Source organism: Pteronotus mesoamericanus, unplaced genomic scaffold (genome assembly GCF_021234165.1).
Source record: "Pteronotus mesoamericanus isolate MK-2021 breed Mesoamerican mustached bat unplaced genomic scaffold, CSHL_Meso_final scaffold_167, whole genome shotgun sequence".
NCBI classification, from domain to species: domain Eukaryota; kingdom Metazoa; phylum Chordata; class Mammalia; order Chiroptera; family Mormoopidae; genus Pteronotus; species Pteronotus mesoamericanus.
The window spans coordinates 38,174,329-38,199,538 of record NW_026555308.1 but is presented as its reverse complement, the minus strand read 5'-3'; the positions used below and the strand labels follow the sequence as shown (position 1 = coordinate 38,199,538).

The 25,210-nt window shown below is 37.2% G+C and overlaps 1 protein-coding gene across 2 annotated transcripts in view; it reads left to right on the top strand.

The window, feature by feature from the left end:
- The first annotated feature begins 54 nt into the window (after nt 1-54).
- Nucleotides 55-25,210, top strand: part of DCP2 (decapping mRNA 2) — a 50,702-nt gene continuing 25,546 nt past the window's right edge. For both annotated transcript variants that reach the window (XM_054589960.1, XM_054589959.1), the window contains exons 1-4: nt 55-322; nt 11,835-11,986; nt 17,876-18,003; nt 18,401-18,499. In XM_054589960.1, the coding sequence (XP_054445935.1) occupies nt 270-322; nt 11,835-11,986; nt 17,876-18,003; nt 18,401-18,499 (432 nt within the window). In that variant the 5' untranslated portion in view covers nt 55-269. The remainder of the gene's footprint in view (nt 323-11,834; nt 11,987-17,875; nt 18,004-18,400; nt 18,500-25,210) is intronic.

Genomic DNA, 25,210 nt, shown 5'->3' with positions numbered 1-25,210 from the left:
CTCCTGATCCCCCAGCTTCCCATTGGGCCGTTCAAGTAGAACAGGGGCGTAACTACCGGGGCTCCGCCCCGTACCTCGGCCCAGCCTCGGGGGTCCAGGGCTGAGGGTGTAGGACGGAAGTGAGCAGGTTTCGCCCCTTCCCCCTCTCCTGCTCGTTAGCGCTGCCTCCGCGGCAGCCCGCTCTCCGGCGAGCCGGAGTCTCCGTGCCGTAGTTTCGGTCCCCGGCCGCGCGGAGCCGGGATGCACTGCTCCTGCTGTGGGTCCTCATCATGGAGACCAAACGGGTGGAGATTCCCGGCAGCGTCCTGGACGATCTCTGCAGGTACCGCGGCGCACCGCTCTGTCCTGGCCCCGTTTCGTCCCCTTCCTTGTTTTTTCTCAGGTTCGAGGACTGCAGAGGCCTCCCCGCCTCTTCCCCCCGCCCACATCCTTGTCCTCGCTTTCCGGTCCCGTCGCCGCTCCTTTTCCCCGGGGGACCATTCTCTCGGACGGCACAACCCCTCTTTTTGCGCCACAGCCTCCCTGATTCTCACCCTCCGCCCCCTCCATCCGTCTTCGCGGAGTCCCGGAATTTCCTCATTTTCTTCTCTTCGTTTCCAGTTAGTTTTGTTTTCCCTGGAGCGAAGCCGCCTTTCTACAGCCTGGGTCGTTAGCGTTTTTTGGTTGCCCCTCCCCCTCATCGCATTTTCGGTCTCGGACTTTTACGGACCATTCCCCCCCGCCCCCCCCCGCCTCCCTCCGTCTCCTCCCCACCCCTCCCAATTCTGTCGAAAGACCTCAAGGTTTTAAATCGTAGTATCCCAGGTCCCCGGAACTCCGCAGGGAGCAGTTTTCAAACTTATCCTTTTCCCCGTGGCATTTTTTTCTGTAAATTGCTATGAAGAATTACTCTCACGTTCATTCCAAAACTTACTGGAAGGGGAGAACAAAGTCTAGAGCTGGTGTTCTTTTAACCTCTTAATTCTTTTATATATTTTTTTAAAAAAAGATTTGTATTTATTTATTTAGAGAGAGGAAGGGGATCGAGGGGAAGGGAGAGAAACATCTATCGGTTTCTTCTGGTCCGCGCGGCGATCGGGCCGGAACCGCCACCCTGGCGCGTGCCGGGGCGGGGAATCAACGGGCGACCTTTGCGTTGGGGCAGGACGCCCAGCCAGCTGAGCCACACCGGGCAGGGCGTAATGATCCTCACTGAAGGAAATTCTCAACCGCAGGGTTGTAACTCAAAGTGTACTTTTACAAGAGAGACTTTCTTCAGTCTTACCTCTCGTCAGCAATGACAGCTATGATATCAGAGAGCCAAACGTGTGAAATGAACTTAAAAAATAAGTTTTTCTACCCCGAACTGAAATTTTTGGTGCATTGCTACCCTGACTTGTCTCCAGGTGTAAGTGGGTTGTGAAGTAATTTAAATTACAAGTGGGTTAAAGCTCTGGTAAAATAACACCTTTTCAGTTACCGTTACTGGGCTTATGTCTAAAAGTCTCTTTTAATAGTTATGTCACATTCACGCCTTTTCTTTTTCTTCTTAAATGGGAAAGAAGTAATATTTATGGGATTACTACTGGGTGTTTGGCACTGAGTCCCTTCCCTTAGTATTTTGTATAATCCTCAGAACAACCGTATTTGGTTGGTGCAGTTATTTCCATTTTCATCTGACAAACAGACTCAGAGAGGTTGTAATTTACACAAGGTGACATTCATCCGATTTCAGAAAATCAAGATTTGAAGTAGTTCTTTTTCTCTACAATGCTTGTGCCTGTCCTTTTACACCAGGTGGATGTAATAGAAAATCAAGCCTAACATTTTAAGCTTCGCAAAAGAAAGGTACATGTAAATAAGTAAATAGAATACTTTGGCAACTAATAAGAATTAATATCACTATTTCTTTAATGATGGTATGATCATAATTTTTGGAACGTAATAGATTTGGGTAAACCACTTAAAAAGGCGCTTTCTGTGATCCCAAATTTTGTAAGAAAAAAAAATTTAGTATCTTTTGGTCTGTATGGATAAATGACTAGAAGACCATGTACCAAAAGTGAGCTTATGATTTTTTATTTTTTTATTCATGTTTTCAAGGTGTGTTTTTTTTTGTTTTTTTTTGTTTTTTTTTTTTTAAGGATGTGTATTTTATAGTTAGAAAAAAGGTAAAGCTGAGTATTTGGGAAGGTGAGTAATAATTACGTATGGGTTAATAACGACTCATTTATTTAGAAAAAGATGCATAATCATACTTTTTCCTTCCTACTAGTATGGGGTTTATTTTTTGTATTATGGAGGACTGCATCATTTAAAGAAATGTCAACCATTATGAAGGTGATGGATATTTGTGTGGAACCTGTTTACTCACAAAATAATTGTAAACACTATGTTAAACATCAATTGAGTGTTAAGATTCTTACTTAGTTTTCCAGTGAGTGTTTTAAAAGCTGTTTATACAAATCTTTTGGAATAGAGTAACATTTTTTCCTTTAAGAATTTTCTTTTTGCAATTATTATGTTTTGGCTCTGTGAATAAGGATGATGTGTTTTAAAATTAGAGCTAGCAGCTCCAGCCATGTGGCTCGGTTGGTTGGATCCCATACATCGAAAGGCTGCAGGTTCAATCCCCAGTTGGGGTGCTTTCAGGAGGCAGCTGATAGATGTTTCTCTCTAACATTGATGTTTCTCTCTCTCCTTTCTCTCTCTAAAACAATTAAAAAATTCCTTGGATGAGGATTAGAAAATTAATAATAGGGGGTAGGTAAACCATTTTTTAAAAACTTCAGGTTTTGAAAGCAATGCTATTTTTGAGTTAATATTTATAAGATCTGTTGATAAAGATTTTTAATGTTAAGAGTTTAGACTTTATGGGCTTTTTCAGGAAGTTTTTATAATTCAAATTTGTTTAATTTCTATGAAAATGAAGTTTAGGTTGAAAAAGGTTAATTTTTCTGCACTTCTTGCTCTTTTAAGTACTTCTTAATTTATGAATTTGATCTTGACTCTTGTTTTCCCTTTATATTTTCCCCATTGCTTCTTACTAGTATTTTAAGGTTTTTTTTTAAAATTTGATTTTTGATAAAATATATATCCCTGTTCATCTTCCCTACTTCAGTTATTGACCCTATATTAATAAGTTTTGAAGAAAATGAAAACTTTGAGATTGATTTTCATGTGAAAAATTAGATTAAGATTTTCAAGATGTAATTTTGTAACCATTAGACTCTCCATAACCTAAGACATGGAGTGTAAGTTTTAAGATGTTTTAATATGCAACATTTTATTTACTGAGAAACTGTGTAGCCATTAGAAATTCCTAAGGAACTTAGCAAGTAGAAAACTGAGGGAAAATACGTGTCTTGAAAAGTTGTACACAATCTGCTGAGTGTGATGCAATACTTAGTCATTTGATACCTGTTTTTGAAAGAGATTTTAAAATATTTTGTGTGTGTGTGCATGCACAGAAAAAAATGAAAGAATATACAGCTGACTGTTGAACAGCTCAGGAGTCAGCGGCGCTGAGCCCTGTGCAGTCAATAATTCTCATAAAACTCCACCTCCTGCGTATAACTTCATTCCCCAAAACTTAACTACAAATAGCCTACTGTAGTATTGGAAGCATTACTGATAACATAAACAGTTGACACATATTTTGCAAGTTATATGTGTTATACACAGTAATCCTACAATAAAGTAAGCTGGAGAAAAGAAAATGTTAAGGAAATCGTAAAGAAAGCAAACTATATTTGCAGTATTTATTGAAAAAAAATCCATGGATAAGTGGACCTGTGCAGTTCAAACCCATGTTTTTCAAGGGTCAGCTGTACACCAAACTGATATCACTGGTTACTCTGGATGGATTAAAATTAGAGGAGAGGAAGGGAAGACTCTTGTCCAAAAATGTTCCAGTGAGCAAAAAATGCTTTACAATGAAACATGTATGTGTACTAAAAAAGGAAATTGGCACCATTTTTATGGTGATACTTGCCTTTGGTACACCATGATTTTTGACATTTAGAGTCAAACATGGAGTTGACTTTCTTAAACAATGCTATTTGAATGAGCAAATTGAAGAATTGGAAAGTATGCTTTTAAAGTAAAAACTGAAAACTCTAATTTGGTAAGTTGTTTTTCTTTTAAAAAGATGCTTGGAGGTTTTTTGTTCCTGTTTTTGTTTTTCTTTTTTGCCCTTAGGAATTAAATGGAGAGGTTACTCTGCTCTTAAAAGAGGAAAGGTATTTTTTGGCAACAAATGTTGCTGTTAACTTTGCTGATTGCATGGGTTAATTAAGTAATTGGTGCTCTTCTTCTACTTGCCATTTTAGTGGTCAATTCTACTGAAACATTTTTGTACTAATTGCTGTCCTTGTTCTAATACTCTATTTTGGAAACATTGAAAAGAAGATATTTTGTGATGTGGAAAAATTTTCCCATAACTAAGTATTGTGGAAAGCATTTTATTTATTAATATATACATATGTGTATATATACACATACTTTTAAGTCTTTAAAATAGTTAAAAAAATTCACAGAATGTAAGCATTGAAGTGTGATTTTCACTTATCAAAATTCCCTTTTTCTTCTAAAGTTTCTTAAAGAAGTCAGCTTTTAACTATCATGTGTAAGGCTTTTTAAAAAGTCAAACAGTATAGGAGAGTTTATAAATGAAAAGCATTACTCTCCTGATCTACTCCTTTCTATCCCTCTTCTGTTATCCAGTCTGTTACCTGTTTTGTGTTGAATTATGCTGAATACTTCGATATTTTAAAATATACTTGCACTAATTTCTTGTTTTATCAACTTTAGTTCATTTTAGCAGATACTAGGTGAGGATTTAGTTTACCACACGTATTGTTGACCTTGGCCTACTTCCAATATATTTATATCACTTTTAAATTGTTTTATTGGTTACCTTTGTGACTTTATATACTTAAAATTATATTTCTGATCTATGAACTTACGGACAGTATCTCTTCAGTCTCTAATTGATAAGGTGAGGAAAGTAGTCCCCCATCTCTTCTTCCATTTCTTTCTTACCCTTCAGCTTCTATCCAGGTGAACCTAAAATAAAAATTTAAAAAATGGTAATACTTACATTTCATTTTGTAACTGTAGATGTCTCATACCGTTTAGTATTGGTTTGCAAAAGCTCAACAGTAATAGCACTTGTTACACAGTATAACTATGTACATGTTTTTCACATTAGATGCAAGTCTACAATGGGTAGAATTTTGTTTCTTTTTGGTCAGAATACCTTGTTTTGTTTTGTATCTTTTCAGCAAGACATGTTACCTTGGTAAGGATGTTGAGATTGTCCAAATGAATTGCCTTTTAGGTTTTATTTTTTGTTTGTTTGTTTTTGGAGAAAGCTTGGTCCCTGATTCCCTCTAGGTATTCTTGAAAGCCTTAAAAAAATTTTTTTTTTTTTTTGCATTGTCTTTTCTGTTCTCATTTTGGCTTTTAGCTTCACACTTGGACCCTGATTCTCTTGTATATCTACCCCTCTTCCCCAGTACATCCAAAGTTTTTTTTTAAAAATTTAGTTTTTAAAAATTTTATTTAACTTTTTAATTTTTCAATTGCAGTTTACGTCCAGTGTTATTCTACACTAGTTTTAGTGTCCAGCATAGTGGTTAGACAATCATGTAGATATCCAGAGTTTTTAACTGTCTTTCTCCCTTTCCCCATCTGCTCCTTTGTTATATCCTCAGTCACACCCTCAGTCATACCATCTATTCTACAGAATTCTTTTTCCCTTGAGAGTGCCGTTGTGGAGACCTCCACTTTCCTAGTCCAGTTCAGACTTGCCAAACAACTGGTGTACTAGGATTATCTATCATAGCTCTCCGAGGTTGTCTTAGTTCTCTTGAATCTCATGTTTATGCTTTCTTGGTTCTTATTTCTGTTTTGCTGGTGCACATTATAAAATAATTTCCTTTGAGGGGGCCATTAGGAAGTAAACTTTCTCAGTCAGTCTTTTTATGACTGTGTTTCTCTTCTCACAGTCATGCTGCCACCTGGTCCAGGGTCCACACTTTGAGTACAAAGGTTCTAGGAGATATCCTCAACACTATCTTTTCTTCAGGGCCAGGTTTAAAATTTATTTAATTTTTCTTTGTCACACCCCAGGTTTTCCTAAGATGTTGAATGCTACTTGGTTGCCTTTTTATATTTAAGATGAGCCTGTAGAGGGGCTTGTGGATATAGGCTTCTCCTCTTAGGTGAGTAGATAGAAAGCTGCCTTTTATACTGGAGGACTCTTTCTTTTTTTTTATTTTTAAAAATATTTTATTTCCAGAGAGGGAGAAAAAGAGGAAGAAAAACATCAATGTGTGGTTGCCTTTCATGGGCCACCAGCTGGGGACCTGGCCCGCAACCCAGGCATGTGCCCTCCCTGGGAATCAAACTTGCAGCCCTTTGGTTTGTAGGCCGGCAACCCAATACACGGAGCCACACCAGCCAGGGCTTATAGTGCAGGACTCTTTGAGAGCCATTGCGTGGGAGGTTTTCTTTGAGGTGCCAGTACCCAAACCTATTTGTTAAAGTTAGAGTAGAGGCTCTGGTGTTTTTTCCCCTTCCCCCCTTCTTTTGTAGAAAAAGCCTGTGTCAAAGGAGTGAAAGAGGAGTAGACATTACTCTGTTATGTAAATAGACCTTGCAGTCCACCTACCCCACACTCCCCGCCTTTAGTCCTATTTCTTATTCTCATCCTCCAGCTTACCTTTCTTCACTTGGACCTTTTCTGGGTTGGGATTTTATTTTTCTTTGTCTTAGGCTTTTTCTTACTACATTTTAGGTTGTGTTTAGGATCTTCTAGAGGTTTATTGAAGGGGGAATTTCTAGTTAAAAATAGTAGATTGAACGCAGACATCTACTGCCTAAACGAGTAAAGATTTGTTTTTTAAATGTGTAAACCCACGAGGAAAGGAAGAATGAGTGAAGAGATGAGCAAAAACATTTGAAAGCTGTAAAGCAGAAGGGGAAGTGGTATGTGGCTTAGCAAACATGATATACCAGGATGAGGGGCTCCAGTAGTAGTGTCAGTGTACTCCAGAATGAGCGAACACTGAAGAGTCACAGAAGTGAATTTATATATCTTGTATGCATACTGAAAACCCTCAGCCTTTTCCCCAGCTCAGTTCCCGGAATATGCCAGCTTGACCTCTACCCTTCAGGTAGGAGATTGGAAGGTTCTCCAGGCATCTGACTAGCCCCATGAGGAAAGATCTAAAGATAGTGACTGCCGTTGGAGGTTCCTCAGTGAAATGGCTAAGCCTGATCACCTTAAATGATGCCTTGTAGTTTGACAACCCTCTTAAATAACTTTGTGTGGGCTTTTGCACTTGACTATGAACATCTGAACTAGGCCACTTAACATGAAAGGTAAAGCTTAAAACTAGCAGGAAGAAAACCTACTGGAAAGAATCAAACTATGCAGGTAGAAGAAAACTTGAAAAAAACCTACATTTGTCTCCTTAGAGATTTTTAAAACCATGAAGTAACAGGATAATGTATAAAAGCCTAATTTAAACAATCAAAAAGCATTTGGAAATTAAAAATATGAGAAGATATGAGATGCAGGAACACAAACCTCAATAGATGGCTTTTGTAAGATAAGAGCATTTCTGAGAAAGTGGGGGTGAGGACAGGGACAGGGCCGATGAGTTGAAATCAGAGAAAAGTAAAGAATCACAAGAGGATCAGTCCATGAGGTCTTGTGGCACTGAAGGAGTGTCCAAATAGGTAAGGTCCCTTGAATGACTGGTGCAGTGGGTAAAAATAGATACTGAGAAATTTCAGAACACTTGGGACAGAGGAAGAACCTAGAGCTGTAGACTGCAGTGTCCAACCTTTTGACGTCTCTGGAGCACACATTAAATACACAAACAGTAACGAAAGCTGATGAGCCAAAAAAAGATCTGTGCATAATTTTCATGATAATCTGCCACCACAGATAAGCCAAAAAGTCCTCACATAATAACCCTAATTATGCAGCAGCCCTTTTGATAATCTTTTAAAATCCTTGAGCAGGTCCCAAGTTTGTGATCGCTAATATAGAAAATGTACATATCTAAGTAATAAAACTTAGTATAATACTTAGGAATAAAACTAATGTTTTAAGTAATTTACGATTTTGTTTTGGGTTGCGTTCATAGCCATCCTGGGCCTCATGCGGGTTGGACACCCCTGCTCTAGACTGAAAAATCAGGTCATACAAAGGATTAAGGATTGGAATGGCTTCAGTCTTTTTTAACATCAGAATTGGGGGCTGGGAGGAGAGAGTAATGCCTTCAGAATTCTAAAGGAAAGTGATTTTCAACCTAGTATTCTTTATCAAGCCAAATTATTAAGTGTAGGTATAAAGTAGAGATGTTTCCAAGTGTACAATATCTCAACAGGCTACAAAAAACATGAGATTTAATATAGGATAGAGGTGTAGGGAACCACAGGATGCTAATGAAAGGACAGCACAAGATAACAGATGTGTATCAAGTGTAAAAGACAACCAGTTGAGATTGGTACAGATCAGAAGGCACAAGGACAGTCTTCAAAATGATACTGATCCATCTGAATTTACATCCTGAGAGCAAAATTTAGGAAACTAGTGGAAGGTTGAATTAATGACAAATACAGAGAAAACAATGCAAAGGCAATCACAAGACCTTTATTAACTGTGGGGAGAACAAAGGATTGTGCAGGAAAGGAAAAATAGTCATAGCTTACCACGTAGCTTAGTTGTGAATTGCATTTACACTCATAGTAATGTGAAGACTTAATGCTAATCTAACCGTGGTTATCAACTTGGGAGTGATTTTGCTTTCCTTAATACCTGGAGATCTTTTTGGTTGTCACAACTTGGTGGAGAGTGCTCTTGATAGCTAATAGGTAGAGGCTAGGGATGCCACTGAACATCTTGTAGTACAGAGGACAGCTTCTTTGAACATAAAATTATCTGCTCCAAAATGTCAGTTGTGCTGAAGTTGACAAACTAACAAAACTATAATATAATTTTATTGGGAGGATGGAGAGATAAGAAGGGTGTGTAGGATGTGTGTGGGAATAGTTAATTCCTCATTTTCCATGATGGGAATAGAAAATGCATCGAACTGAAAAAATAAGAAATAGCACACAGGTTTTTGTTTTTGTTTGCTTTTTAATATGGAAATAAGTATTTTAAAGTAAAATCAGATAAAACAAGGCCAGTTTTTGCAGTGCTGTTTTTCCTGTACACGTATGGACCGCCTAGTGGCCTGTCTGCGAATTGGGCAGTGGTTTATCTTACGCAGTTTGGCGTTAAAGCTGAGTTCATAATTTCATGGGGCCATTTTCTTGAATTTTTTCTCCTCTGCTATCTCCCTGGTACTTATCAATTCCCTGGATCTGCCCTTTTCAGTCCTATGGCCAAAAAGACAGTGCTACACACTTGATGTGCCTCTTCCTCATGGCTGGGACCAAGTGACTGGAGGATGAAAGAAAAAAACCAGTAGAGGTCGGCTCTACTCTCTTGGAACTCTGCAGTCCTTGCCATCTGAGATGAAGGTTCCTGTCTCTCGGGTTTAGACTTTGTGGGTCCTTGTTACAGCTCCTGTTGCTGTCACCTTTGTAACCATGATTACATTGCTTTCGGGACTGGAGCATGAGAAAATGGGGGATATCAGGGACCTATTACTGTCGCCAAGCCTTAGGAGGCCCCTTTAGACTCCTTTCTTAATCCTTGAGGCAGAACTAGAGGGCTTCTGGAGTTCCCTGTCCCTGCTGGTGCCCTCCAACCCCCAGTCCAGCCAGGGGATACTGGGGGGTGGAAAATGGTAAATTCACTTTGAGTATTGGCATTTTTCTTTAATCTTCCTGTTAATATTTATTTTTCACAGTTCTCAAGTAGCTGTTCCATGCATTTTGTCCAGGTTTTTTTTAGCTACATTTTATGGGAAGGACAAAGTGGAGTGTGCTTGCTCCGTATTATCAAGAATAGGAACCTATGTAAACATTTAAAAAATAAATTATAACTATTGGTATGTCACTATCAATATATGTCAGACAATTTGCTAGATAATGGGAACAAAAATATGGAAGGATATCATACATTTTTCCAATGTACTAATTTGGAGGGGTTTGTGGACATCGGTAAAAATCAGGTAATTACTGTAATGGAGTGGGAGCCTGAGAGAGTGTATAGTCTTCAGAGTGCTACAAAAGGTTGTGCAGGAGAGCAGTGACCAGATCTCAACTGCCATATAGAAGAATTCAGATTTTATACCTTAGATAATGCTGTCAGGGTTACATATTATACATGCAACCCTGACATGTATAATATGCAACATGTTTTGATATGAACATGTTTTGTTCTTAGTGTGTGTGCAGTTTAAGAACTACTTCCACATAGTTTTTTCATACTGCAATGTAGATTATTGTACATACTTCTCCTACCATTTACTTACTACTTCCCCTATCAGAATGTTACATTATTTTTATAACTTAAACATATTTTTTTGAAATTTGATTTGAAACTTGGAAATAGCCAAGAACATTTAAGTGCCATGAGTAGTGAATAATGTAAGTGATCAAACTGAGCGATAATGTTTTTTTGGAGGGGGTGGTGCTACTGTTTTTAATTAAAAAAAAAAATGACTCTAAAAAGCCAACAAATTTCCTTTATGTAGTTCAATCTGTTTCCTAAGATCACCAGAAAAAAGGAATATCAAAAATACTGTGTACCGGTGGGCCTGGCTGGTGTGGCTCAATTGGTTGGACATTGTCCTGCAAACTGAAAGGTCACTGGTTTGATTCCTGGTCAGGGCACAATCCTTGGTTGTGGGTTTGGTCCCAAGGCAGGGTGCATATGGAAGGCAGCCAGTTGATGTTTCTCTCCCATGTCAACGTTTCTCCCTCACTCTCTTAAAAAAAAAAATACTGTGCAGTGCAAGAAGCAATTTGTGGTTGCTTAATGACTGCTATAAATCAAATTCACTTAGATTTATAGATTCAGACTTGTTTGGTGCATAAAAAGAGGGTTTTTTTTTTTTTTAAAGATTTTATTTATTTTTAGAGAGAGGGTTAGGGATGGAGAAAGAGAGGGAGACAAACATCAGTGTGTGAGAGAAACAGTGGTCAGTTGCCTTTTACATGCTTGGGACCAGCCTGTGGCCCAGGCATGTGCCCTGACTGGGAATTGAACCAGCAACCTTTTGCTTTGTAGGATGACTCTCAACTAACTGAGCCATGCAGGTCAGGGCCAAGGTTCATTATCTTAATCACATATATACATATAATATATTTTGTAAAATAAATGTGTCCCCTTCCCCAAATGTACTTGGAAAAAATAATTTAGGATTTTTGAAAGTATGTGCAAAAGTTAGTTTGAACTCAGATTCTTCAGTTAAGGCTCTTTGGGAAGTTTGTAGTCTATTAATGAGAAACAGTATTGGTTTCTTTAATTTAAAAAAATATTTTAAATGTGAAGATTAAGCAGCTGACATCTTTCCTGTTTCATTGCATGAATATATCTGCATATATTTTTAGAATATATTACCAGGTGTCAGAGGAAATCCTAGTGATTTTCTAGTTGTCTTGCTCACCTTTAGTTTATTGTGAGTGAGCTCTTAAGTTTATCTGTATTTGTGAACATAGGGTAAATAGCATCTTAAAAAAAAATTCTGAGATTTTGTTTGTTTTTTTCCAGACTCATCTTCCCTGTAGTAATTTCCCCAAATTTTAATTTTGCTTTGTTGATCAGCACTGTGCTCTTGGTCCCTTTTCTCTGGTGGTGGGTCAGGGATGAAGCAATTAAATAGGTAAAAATAAATTGTTATGGTTTGTAAATAATTTGTATTTGTTTTTGTTTTGGACAGCCGATTTATTTTGCATATTCCCAGCGAGGAAAGAGACAATGCTATCCGAGTGTGTTTTCAGATTGAACTTGCCCATTGGTTTTACTTGGATTTCTACCTGCAGAACACACCAGGATTACCTCAGTGTGGGATAAGAGACTTTGCAAAAGCTGATATCCTTTTTATTACTGTAATGATTGTCTTTCATTCTTGTTAGTAAAATATTTTAGCACAAATTTTCTTTTGCTTGTCCTTGAGATTTATTATCTATTTGATAAAACATACTTAATTTCTAAAAATTGTCAAATACAAATAGTAGACACAATTCTATAATATTCTTGTTTTTATGTAAAGGAGCCCTTGAAATGTACACTAATGATTAGGATTAAATTTGATTTTCTTCGCGCCCCCCCCCCCGAAATAGCCTATTTCTAGAACTAATTTTTTATTTTCTTCTTGCTGTTTGATTTACCCAGATCTTTATTTAATCAGATTACTATCTTTATGAGATAGAAATTCTTAAATAATTATTGAATACTTACTGTGGTCAAAGCAGTGTTTTTGGTTTTGTGGCAAATAACAAAGAAGTCCTTGCCTTCAAAGCAGCCCCCCCCCATTTACAGATAAGACAGAAGCTTATCATAATTTATTAGTTATAAAATATTCACATGAATTTTAAGATTTTAAAAGAAGCTATGTCAGAAGGCAAAAATTTGGTGAATTGATAATGATTCTGATATTAAATGTGTTTAGAATTTTGAAAAGAGATGGAAAGATTTTAGACTAATTTGTATTTCTAAGGGAATTTAGGATTTTTAAAATAGGAATGGGGAATGTGTTCCAGGTAATGAAAACAGATTGAGCAAAATTAGAGATTTGAGACTGAGGAGACATTTCAGTGGAAGAAATGGTTAAGCTATTTTACTAAGAATGGGGAAGTAAATGAGGAATCAAAGTGAAATAGAAGTACTATTGAGCACTGCCTTAGTTAAAGGCTTGGTGATAGGTTCTCTGGAGAAATTATAGAAAACTTTGCTTTGCAAAGAAGTTATAGAATCATCAAAAACAAGCAAATCACCTGTGGTTTTGGTCTACTTTTCATAGACTCAGGATTCTGCCAAGGTAGCTTCCTATACTTTGGGGTTCTGGATAAGACTTTGTGTGGGTATGCACATGAGTTTAGAACTTTCCTTGCTGTTTAAAAAATTAAAAACCTCTGTTCTAGTTATGTTTCTTTAAATTCAGTTATATGGAGGAAAAAACCCTTTACTGCTAACATGGTGGATTTTATTAAATAAAATAACGGTGCTTACCCTGTGCGAGGCATTATGCAGTGAACAAGGTAGGTTTAGTACTTTCTTCAAGAAGATGAGAGGTAGACGGGAAAGGAAATGATTACGGTGCAGTATGGTTAAGTTATAGCAGGGTAGTAAAGGACTCAGAAGGAACAGAGAGGAATACGTAACCCAGATTTGGAGCAAGCTAAAAGTTTTCTTCAGGGGAAGTGAGTGGCATTATGTGAGAAAGATCCATGTGAAAAGGTGAAAAAAGTTAATGTCATTGGGTTTTAGAGTAAATGGTGTGGAACAAGAGACGATGCTGGAGAGTTAAGTTAGGGCTAAAGCAAAGCATATAAGGGTTTTTATTCATAAGGGTAATGGACTATAGGAGATGTTTTTAAAGTTAAACTTTTTATTTTTGGAAAAAACTTCAACTTATATAGAAGTTAAAAGAACATTATAGTGCGTTCACTACTATCAACACTTTTTTTATAAAAAGATTTTGTTTATTTTTTAGAGAGAGGGGAAAGGAGGGAAAAAGAGAAATAGAGAAACATCAATGTGAGAAACACTGATCTGTTGCTTCTTGAACATGCCCTGGCCAGGGACCAAATGTGCAGCACAGGCATGTGCCCTGACTGGGAATGGAACCATTGACCTTCGCTTTGTGGGACCATGCCCAACCAACTGAGCCACACTGGTCAGGGCCATACTCTTCTTATATATTCACCCATTGTTAACATTTTGCCACATTTGCTTCCTCTGCCCCCACTATGGGTGTTTTGAAAGATAACTCTGGAATACTGAGAATGAATTGAAGGAAGGCAAGATGCTATTTCATTACTTTATAAAGTTAGAAGTGGAATCCTGTGATGAAAGCGAATAGAAGTCGTCAAATTTGAATGATATTTAGGAGGTAAAATTAGTGTTATCTTGGATATCTGAGAATAGATGGAAGAAAGAATCAAGGATGGTACTCAGGTTTCTGGTTTGAGCAGTTGAGTGGATGGGGTGTTCTGTTCCATTTTTAGAAAAATAAAGGAAGGGAAATTTTGTAGGGAGAATGATGGGCTCAGTTATGGACAAGTTGGATTGTGGTATCTGTGGGATACCGAAGTAGAGAAACTGCATAGGATAAAAGTGATCATCATGGAGTCTGGAGGCCAATTCCTTGGGTTAGCATTACTAGCCAGTCAGCCTTGGGCAAATTATGGTGCTTTCTTATCCCTGTTTTCTCTTATGTAAATTATGCATGGTTTTAGGATTTTTATTCAGTAAGCACTGAACAATGTGGGTGTAGATTAGGTATCCTGAATTTGTTCTTGGGTTGCTGTTTTGTCAGGGAGCTATATTTAGAGAAAAATGGGGCAAAGGAATTTTGGATATTACTAAGAGATCGATTAAAGTGATGGACCATATTGTTTAGGGAAGAAAAATAAAAGTTGGAGGGTGCTAAGAAAGGAAAGAGAAAGGAAAACAGTCAAAGGTTGTTGTAGAATAACCCTATAGCGTGATTAATTAAAAGAATGTTGTAAAAAGTTATGGTCAAGATGTTTTATTTTAATCAAATTGCCACCAGAATAGTTCTAGTGATGGCAAGGTCCAGAATGTAGCCATGGGACTTGGTCCAGGAAATGGAATGGATGTGAAGGACAAGGAATATAAGAAAATGAGATAAGTTGTCCATTGGGAAATCAGTATCATCTAAGATAATGGTAAGATGACTGCTTATACCTAAAGAAGATTTTTCATGTTTTTGCAAAAAAAAAAAAAGATAGAAAAAGAATATTAAAAAAATCACTGAATTGTTAAAAAGAGGGAGAAAAATGTATATGATACAAGTGGATGTGCTTCAAATTCTTACATTCTTTTTCTAATCTGTGTAACCTTTCTTTCTTTTAGAATTACTGTGTAAGGCCCAGTACTCCAGATTGAAGACTCAAAATAATTTGAGTTGAGGGTTAAGAAAATCAGACAGTAGTCAAGTAAAAATTTTAGTAAAAATTAGAAATGATAATGAACAATTATTAAGGGTATGTTGTGGAGATTTCAAATTAAATGCATCGTCTCATTAAATAAAAATGGCATTTAAAAAATTTCTACTCCCATGTTTGAATTGAATTGCTTTTATTTACTATTAAGTATGAAAGAGGATTGAAGCATCATCAGTGGGGAATGTGATGTCATTTTGGATTGAGTTCTGTTACTTGCTAATTGTATGGACTTGAGCCAAGTAGTAACAGGTTCTTTCCAATGTTAATTTCAAGTGTATTGTGAATTGTAGTTGGTTGAGTCAACTCACTTATTTTTTGTGGTTCTGGGTAGGAAAAAAGTGGTTAAATGAAGTGTAGTTTCCAAAGTTAGGTCAGTTGATGTACTTTCTCTTGCTAAATCTTTTCTTTTTCGTTAATCTTTTTAAAGAAGTTTAATGTATAGAAAAATAAGATAATACTGCTTTGTGGAGACACTGATGGACATTGAAATTATTAGGAATTTTATAGGGAGAAGGAAGAGAAAGAAAAAACAACTGGATAAGTACCTAGTCTCTGAACTATTGGACATTATCTGTTCCTGGGCTATTTTCCCATGTTTTTCTCTATGGTTAAATTTTAATGGGAAAAATATCCATTTATTTAAAATGTATGCTATCTGTGATGACTTAAAAACATAAGGGATTTTAGTAAACATTATAGGGCCAGGCTTTTATTGGAAAAATAAATTTTGGAATCTTAGCAAGCCCATGTAGAACCATAGGATTTCATGAAATGGTTACTGTTGTGTCCAAACTTTATCCTTTTTTTCCCTTAAATGAAGACATGGAATAATTATATTGAGATTAATTTACTACCTGTCTTTTAATTACAAGGTTATGGATGATTGACTTCTTTGGGCTCTTTAGGGGCCTCTTTAGTTATTCCTACAATAGTAACACCAACACAGATTTTTAAACACAAAACTATAGAACTCATAACATTTATTTTCATAACAGGAATTAACTGTGATGTTTTTGTTTAAACCAACCAACCAGTCACAGTATGAATGTAATGCTGGCTTCTTTGAGAGTGTTTTGACATGCCTGTACGTACCAGTTTTTCCACCACTCTCCTTTGTTATGAAACCTTCTGCATTATGTTGGGATGTTATTTGACCCTTAATGTGCATTATTTCCACATTAGATTCCTGTTTCTAGCCCTCAAAGCAGTTAAAGAAATACTAGTATCACTATGATCTCTGAAATCTAGTGATAGTACTTGATATATGTGATCATCCAGAATGATGGAAAATATGAATTTCCAGAGTAACATTAAAGTGAAAACAGAGAATATGGAAATTTTCATTGAGAACTTGAGCACCCTTAAGAATATGCATATGTCCTTGGTTTGAGAAACAGTATTATAAATTATATTGGGTTGGCCAAAAAGTCTGTTTAGTTTTTTTCCATAGAATAAAAGATAAATCTTTCATTTTCACCAATAGCTTTATTGATTTGGATATTTTGAACATGTCAGCTGTCTCCTGCATGCTATAACATTGATTGTTCTCAATTAATGCCTTGATTTGATTGATATCAACTTCCACTGGTCTATCCAGCTGTGGAACATCGTCCAGCAAGAAATCTCCAGCACGAAACTTTGCAAAGCACTTTTGACATGTTCGATTAGTCCCAGCACCTCCTCCATACACTGCGCAAACCTTTTTTTGCATTTCAGTTGCATTTTTACCTTTCTTGAAATAATAAAGCATAAGGTACCGAAAACGTTGTATATTTTCTTTCATAAGTTTTTTTTAAAATGCACGTTGATATGTCAGCTGTCATAATACAATCTGACAAAATTGTTTTGAATGAAGTTAAAGACAGCTAAGTGCTACTAGAGCCATTTCGTGGAAAAAACCAAACTCTTTGGTCAACCCAGTAATTTTCCCCTCATTTTTCACAATTACAGTGTTACAGTGATGAGGCATTTGACGCTGTGGATTATTGGAAGCTTAAGTGTATACAGGAAGGGGCAAAAGTGGGTTTACAGTCTTTGGTATGGAAAATAATACAATAATTAATAAATAATAATAGAAGAATAAACTTTGTTTTGTGTTCTCACAACTGTAAACCTACGTTTGCCTCATCCTGTACTTTACAGGTTTAGGCTTTATTTACATTTTTAAAAAAAATTAGTCTTTCTAGTTTTGGGGAGGGAGTGTGCCCAGTTTCTTTGGAAACAAGCTGTATTTTCCTTAATACCCAGATTTATTTCTCCTCTATAATACTTAGTAAATATCTTAAAAATGTTTTTAATTGTAGAAGCAATACATGTACATGGGAGATACAGTGTATAGAGTGGTATACTTCATTCCTAGTTCTGCTTCCCACAGTTAACCACTTTAACTTGTTAGGACAGTTTCTGGCTCTTACCAATATGTGTGCTGTATTTGTTTCTTGCATTTCAGTATCTGTTGACTCCTGATATGATGAATTTAACCCACTTAATGAGATATATTTGAGGTGTTCACTTGGGCCTGCATTTATTTGTGTTAACTTAGGGATCAAGGACTATGAGAATCCAGAGCATGCTTAATAGTGTCTAGACTAAATGCAGGAGTTAGCAATGATGTGTTCAAGAGAAAACAAATGTGAAAATACCAAAGCAAGAGGATTAAATTTAAGTGAGGTGAAAATTGGAGTAATTTCATAGGAAATACACAGTTGATTTAAATAGGTCTCTTTCTGTAGGTAAGTGCTCTCAAGCTGTATTAAGGGAGAGGTAACTTCCTTAACACTATGTATACTCTTCAGTCATTGTCCATTTTTGCTGCCTCAAGGTGAAGATGTGGAAAAAGTTTTGGATGAATGGAAGGAGTATAAAATGGGAGTACCAACATATGGTGCAATTATTCTTGATGAGACACTTGAAAATGTGAGTGTAATAAAATCAAGCATTTTTAGTTAAATGGTGACCAAATGTGTTATTTCTATAAATGTTTTAAATTGAGGTTTTAAAATATACTAGATTTTTATTGCTAAAAGACCATATTTTGAAAATTTTACCTGCATTTTGTGTTTTACTATTTTATACTTTTTACAGTATGGTTTATTGCAAAGTGCCCCTTCATTGTTGAAATACTTTAAAATGGGCAGAATGCCTTTCTCCACACTAGTAGTATATTCAGACTCCTGGAAGATAATTAAACCAAGTACTGTATCAAATTACTGGTGGTAACAGTTACCTGAAATAAGGAGAAAAATACCTTTGACTTTTGGAAAGGTGCATGGGAAAGCAAGACAAGTTTTATTTTTATCTGCTTGTTTTGTAGGTACTACTGGTTCAGGGGTACCTAGCAAAATCAGGCTGGGGATTTCCAAAAGGAAAAGTAAATAAAGAAGAAGCTCCTCATGATTGTGCTGCTAGAGAGGTGAGTTAAAACTCTTACTGCTGCTGCTTCCCTTTTTTTCTTTTTCTTTTTTTAAATTCTCACCTGAGCTCATGCTTATTGAATTTAGAGAGAGAGGAAGGGAGGGTAAGAAGCATCCATGTGAGTGAGAAACATTGATTGGAACAGCGATTGGTTGCCTCTTGAACGTGCTATGACTGGGAACTGAACCTGCAACCTAGGCATGTGCCCTGACCAGGGATCAGACCAGCAACTTTTCCACTTACAGGATGACGCTCCAGCCAACTGAGCCACACTGGCCAGGGCATAACTGTTACTTCTTTTGTTCGCATCTCTTTATCATTTATTCTTCCCTTATTTGTTTTTATTTTCTTTCATTATATATTTTTTATTGTATTATCTCTTTTAACTCTTTTGTCTGGGGGAGGGAGGAGGATAACTTCACCTCTCCTTTTAGAATTGGATTTGCACTTGGTAAAACATTTTGGCTATTATAACCATTGTTTTATGTTTATAGTTTTGGCTTCTAGACAAGGCACAATACAAGCTTTTCTAAGAAATTGACATTTGTTGCTCAAAACCCACTCTTGCTTCCCAGTACCAGTAGGATAAAGTTTAATTCTTTAAGTATTGAAACTCCTTCAGTTACCTCAACACAAAACTTAGCCTTCCTATATTTATCTTTATTTGCAGTCAAGAGATTTCATTCCTTGTCTCTCAAATTTGACTGGTTTGTTTCAGCCTTTAAACTTTTGCCCATGTTATTTCTCTACATAGAAAGTTCTCACTTTTCCCTGACTTTTCTAATCCTATCTAGGTACCTTTCTAGACCCAGCTCAATTTATCCTTATTTTCCAAAGGACTGTCACCAACTAGCTCTGTGCACAGGACCTGAGTTTCTTATTTGTAAGATGAGGTGTAGAGTGGTTAATTTCTAAAGTTTATTTCTACTTAAAATTCTATTTTTAAATCAAGCCAGTCAGCTCTGTCCCACAGTAATCTCTGAACTATAATAATAGTTGTTGTCTTTATTATTTGTTTGGCATTAATTATATAGTACTTTGTCATTATTCCTTTTGGCTCGGTATTCTCCTGCAGCAGTGTTCACGTCCTGGTTTAAGTCTGGATGTAATTATTAGTGAGGGGTAATAGTTGAATTTTTTATAAACCACTAGTGATTATCATATAAAAATTGTTAGTGGTTATTTACTTTGGAGTAGGATGTGACAATTGAAAATGCTGTGCTTTAAATTCAGTATGGAACAGCTTATTTAAGCAAGTATTTGCAACAGTTTGTAGACAAAGCCATTACATACAAGTCAGTGAAAGTTTATGTACACCCCTTAAAAGTGAAAGCTGTTAAGGGAGCAGGTGAGGAATTGCCACATTCTTTAAGAGCTTTCCCTTTTGTTGGGGGTGGGGGAGGGTGTGTGTGCGCGCACGCGCGCTCGCGCGGGGGGGGGGGGGGAGATGTGCTTGTTGAGTTGGCTCTGACTCCTGGAGACCCTATGAATGAGCTGTGTCCACAATGCCGTGTCCTCAACAGCCCTGCTCAGCTCCTGCAGACTCAGGCCTATGGCTTCTCTTTCGGACTCAGTCCATCTCATCTTTGGTCTTCCTCTTTTCCTGCTGCCTTCTCTTCTTAGCATTATTGTCTTTTCCTAAGAACCCTGCCTTCTCATGGTGGCAGGATATGAATTGGAGCAGTTGTAAAGTCTTTCCTTTTATGTTCTCAAACTTTGTAGTCTTCTAAAGAAGGACAAAATAGGGACCATAGATAGCGTCATATTTAGAGGTTGATCTGTAGTCTTGTATGTGCAGTTAGACTTGTCCTAAGGCAGACAGTTGTCCAGGTTCAGAAAAAACACTTCATTAGCTGAAATAACAAATTCAGGCTAATTGGAGTGAGATCGGCTGTCTCTGTAATTGGATCTTCTTGGGGGAACTTGGAGGAATCCAGATATCTACACTTGCAAAACTGAAGTATCCTAGACCCTAGGGGTCTGTCTACATCTACCACTAAAACCCTCCCTCTGCGTCAGGATGATGCAGAAATAGGGTATTTGCTTTAAGAGAGAGAGGCAGGTATCCTGTTAACAGAGGCACCCATTTTTCACTTTGTTTACTTTTTGTTTCCTGCTCTGGGATATTAACATAAAAGGCTGTCCTGCTCATGGGGTGCTAATTTCAATAATGCCTATAAATTACCATAATTTCTAAGGAAGTAAAAAAAAATTATATTTATTCTTAGAGCATGGGGAGTGGGAGAATGGAGTGTGGATGGTAGGATCTAAAGAGAGTCTTGAGGGAAGGGATCCAACCCTTATGGCAGGTTATCTCCATTTTATAGGCAAAGAGCTGAAACAGAGCAGTTTATGAACATGCCCAAGGCCACACAGCTAGTAAGCAGCAGAACAGGGATGTAAAACCCTGGAGTTGGGCTCTGGGGTCGGTGTTCTGGCCTACTGCAGTTTAGGCAGTCAAGGAATACTTGTAAAAGGGTGAGCATTTTTATACACACACAGATGAAGGTGGAAGGAATTTGTGATTTTTAAGTGTATCTGTGTTCTAATAAAATTTAAGATTCTGACTTGGATCAGTATGAAATTTGTTTTTTGTTTAGAGTTTTTGTCTTGCTCTGAAGAACCATAGTCTCTTAAGGGAAAATTTTTTACCTTTGATGATAAAAATTGATCCTAACTTCTAACCTTTCTGAACTAACATCCTTTTAGCTTAATAAAGGACCTCATCAGAAAAGGCTTGGCTTTAATTTTTGTAAATTTTGGATTAGGATTTTTAAAAGCAAGCCTTTTGACTTTTAGTCCTGATATTTAAATGACTACCTTGTGTCACAGATGACATAGTTTTGTCACAAAACTATGAAAAGTTTTGATACTAAGAGTATTGCTGTATTAGTCTACTCAGGTTGCCATAACAAAATAGCACAGACTGGGTGGCTTAAAGAACAGAAATTTATTTCTCACATTCTGGAGGCTGGGAAGTCTAAGATGACAGTGCCTGCTGATTCAGTTCCTGATGAGAGCCCTCGTCATGGCTAGCAGGTGGCAGCCTTCTCACAGTGTGCCCATGTGGCCTCTCCTGGCCACCTGTGTGAGTGTATGAGGAGAGCGCATTAATCCCCCCCTTATGACCTATTTTAACCTGTATCCCCTCCTCACAGGCCATAGCTCCAAATCCAGTCTGATTGGGAGTTAGGACTTCAACATAGGAATTTTGGAGGGACACAGTTCAGCCCATAACAGTTGCCATTTTTTGAATGATGAAGGTATTCAACTAGTTCTAGAGTTGCAATATGTCATTCTGCTACCTGGTGGTGCTGCAGTATAATAGAAGCAGCACTGAGGAATCACCAGTGTTAAGTCTTAGTTGCAAACTAGATTGTTGTTTCATTCTTTATGGGAATTTATGTTAACATCACATTGTTCCTTTTAATTTTCATATTATTAACATACAAGGAGAAATTTTACCCTAATTGTGAGCTGCATTTGTTAGACTTAGGCTGATGTCTTAAGTACTTTTTCTCTTGCTTTTAAGTTACGCAGTTCTACCATGGATGATTACCCATATATTAAGTTGCTAATATTTTAATTTGGTTATTATAGCATTTTATTTTCATTTATTATGGTTATATCAGTGTTATTATTTCACTGTAGATGACCATCCGGAGGTGTTTTGTTACGCTATAGCAGATTTGACACATCCCTTGAGAGTGGTCTGTGGGCTGAGCTGTAAGAAGCAGGGCAAGCAGGCTTCTCAGGGAAAAGGTTTGAATGATTGTCAATAGAAAGCTAAGGCCCAACCTTCTCTTTGACCTTTTTGGTTTACCTTTGTTAATTGGGTTATTTCTGATCATTTTTATTCTGTGAAGTAGATTTAGGGCAAAAATGAAAAATGTTTTCTAGATACTGTTATAAAGGATATGTTAGGATAACCTCACTCTATTTGTTGTTAGTAGTGGTGAAACATTAGCTGTTCTTGGGAACAGACAAGTGATACTTGGCAGTTCACTTGTGGTTTCAAGGTTTCATATTGTTGCTTATTTGACAAAACAATATATTTTATTGTAATGAAGCTGACTATGCCTTTGTATGATTTTATCTTTGTAGAATCTGTACAAAAGAACTATTGGTTGGCATTTTCTTCCTCTTCCTGTAGACTTAAAGGACATATAGGTAGAGGATTTCGTCATTTGTCTATGCTGGTGCTCTTTTGGTAGCACATTTTTAAATCTTAGGGATTTTTATCTGCTACTATTGGAGAAGTTAATACCATTCAATGTGCCAGGCATATGAACTATGTATTACAGTACAGGAATGGATGTGATTCACAGAAGGTGTGGTATTAAAATTTTTGTCATTGGTGTTTGTACCTGTGAGTTTTACAATTTTTTCCTGGTAAACATTTCTTGAGAGTGAATATCTAATTTTAGAGGCAAATCAGTCTGTTTCACTTTTGGAATTGAGAGGTTACGTCTCATTGTATTTGCTCTAGTTTTGATTGCACAGAGTTGGAAGCTGTCTGTGGTAGCATTGATGGCCTTTTCATTTTGCATCATATTGTATCACTTCTGCCCATATGATTTTCCAACTATAGCCATTCCCAACTATCTAAATGGAATGCTTTTTTTTCTTTTTATCTCTGGCAAACCCCTGTTCATCTTTTAAGTGCTAGCCCAAGTGTATCTAGCAGAATAGGAATGCTGTCCATGACAGCCTTCCAAAGGTGACCACCGCAGGTCCCACCTCACTTCTACCCAGGGCTGAGTTAGACTCTGTGCCTCCCACAGCACACAACTATCTCTTGGCACATTTATTATATTACAGTTATTTTTAGCCTGCCTACTTAAAGAGTAGTGCTTGCTTTATTCACTTTTGAAGTCAGTAACTAGGATCATATCTGTCAGTTGTTAAGTTCATGGTATGTATTGTTATATTTGAAAAGAACTAAGTATTAAATACATGTGATTCTTAAAAAGATTGCTTTAGTAGTGAGGTAATTGCAAGTATGAAGAAAGAAAATAGTAAGAATAATACAAAGAATAGATTTACCCATTAATATTTTGCTATGTTTGCTTTATTATTTTTGATACATGTGTGCATGGTTTTTATTATTGTTGTTGAATAAAACTTTGGAGTAAATTGTAAGTATAATGCACCTAAACCCCTTACTGCTTCTGCATGGAAATTTTTTTAAAGTATATTTTATTGGTTATGTTATCACAGTTGTCCCAATTTTTTCCCTCTTCGCCCCCTCCACCCGGTATCCCCTTTTCCCTCCAGCAGTCCCCTGCCCCTTAGTTCCTGTCTGTGGGTAGCGCATATAAATTCTTTGGTGCCTCCATTTCCTGTTATTCTTTACACCCCCCCTGTCTATTTTATGCCTACCAATGATGCTTTTTACTTCCAGTTATCTTTTCCCCCATTTTTCCCATCCCCCTCCCAGCTGATAACCCTCCAAATAATCTTCATACCTATGATTATGTTCATACCTCTGATTCTGTTCCTCTTCTGGTTGTGTGCTTAGTTGGTTTCTTTCCTTTTTTCTTTGATTCAGTTGTTGTTAGTTGTGAATTTGTTGTCTTTTTAATGTTCATAGTTTTGATCTTCTTTTCCTTAAATAAGTCCCTTTAGCATTTTAGGTAATGGCTTGGTGATGATGAACTCCTTTAGCTTTACCTTGTCTGGGAAGCACTTGATCTGCCCTTCCATTCAAAACGATAACTTTGCTGGGTAGAGTAATCTTTGTTGTAGGTCCTCGCTTTTCATCACCTCCCATACTTCCTGCCAGTTCCTTTTTGCTTACAAAATTTTCTTTTGAGAAATCAGCTGATAGTCTCATGGGAGCTCCTGTGTAAGTAACTTTCTTCTTTTCTCTTGCTGCTTTTAAGATTCTCTACCTTAAACTTTTGGCATTTTAATTATGATTTGTCTTGGTGTGGTCCTCTTTGGGTCCAACTTGTTTAGGACTCTCTGTGCTTCCTGGACTTGTATGTCCATTTCTTTCACCAAATTAGGGAAGTTTTCTTTCATAATTTTTTTCAATTTCATGCTTTACCTCTTCTCCTTCTGGCATCCCTATGATTCAGATGTTGGCACATTTGGAGATGCCCCTGAGGCTTCTTATACTATTTTTGTGTTTTTGAATTCTTGTTTTCTTTTTCTGTCCTGGTTGAATGTTTATTTCTCCCTTATGTTCCGAAATTGTTGATTTGAATCCTGGCTTCCTTCCTTTTGGTTCCCTGTGGATGTTTTCATTTGTTTCACTTAGTGTAAGTGTCATTTCTTTGTTTTTGCTGTACTGAGTGAGTTTTTTGAGCATCCTGATCACCAGTGTTTTCAACTATGCATCTGATAGGTTGGTTATCTCTTTCATTTAGTTCTTTTTTGGGGGTTTTGTTCTGTACTTTCATTGGGGTCATATTTCTTTGTCTTCTCAATTTGGCAGCTTCCCTCTGTTTCTTGTATTAGGTAAAGCTACTTTGACTCTCTGTCTTGGTAGAAAAGGCTCCTGTAAATTGTGTGGGGCAGAACCTTAGGTAATCGCCAGGACGGTGCAATGTGCCTCACTTGTTTGTGGCACTGTATTGGGGGAGGGCTTGGAGAGGGGACTGTGCCACTGTATGGCTTCTGGAGGTTTGCCCCGCTCTTGCCCCGTTTCCCGTCACTTCACTCACTTCCTGTATGTGACTTGCGTCCTTCCAGCTCTTTTGCC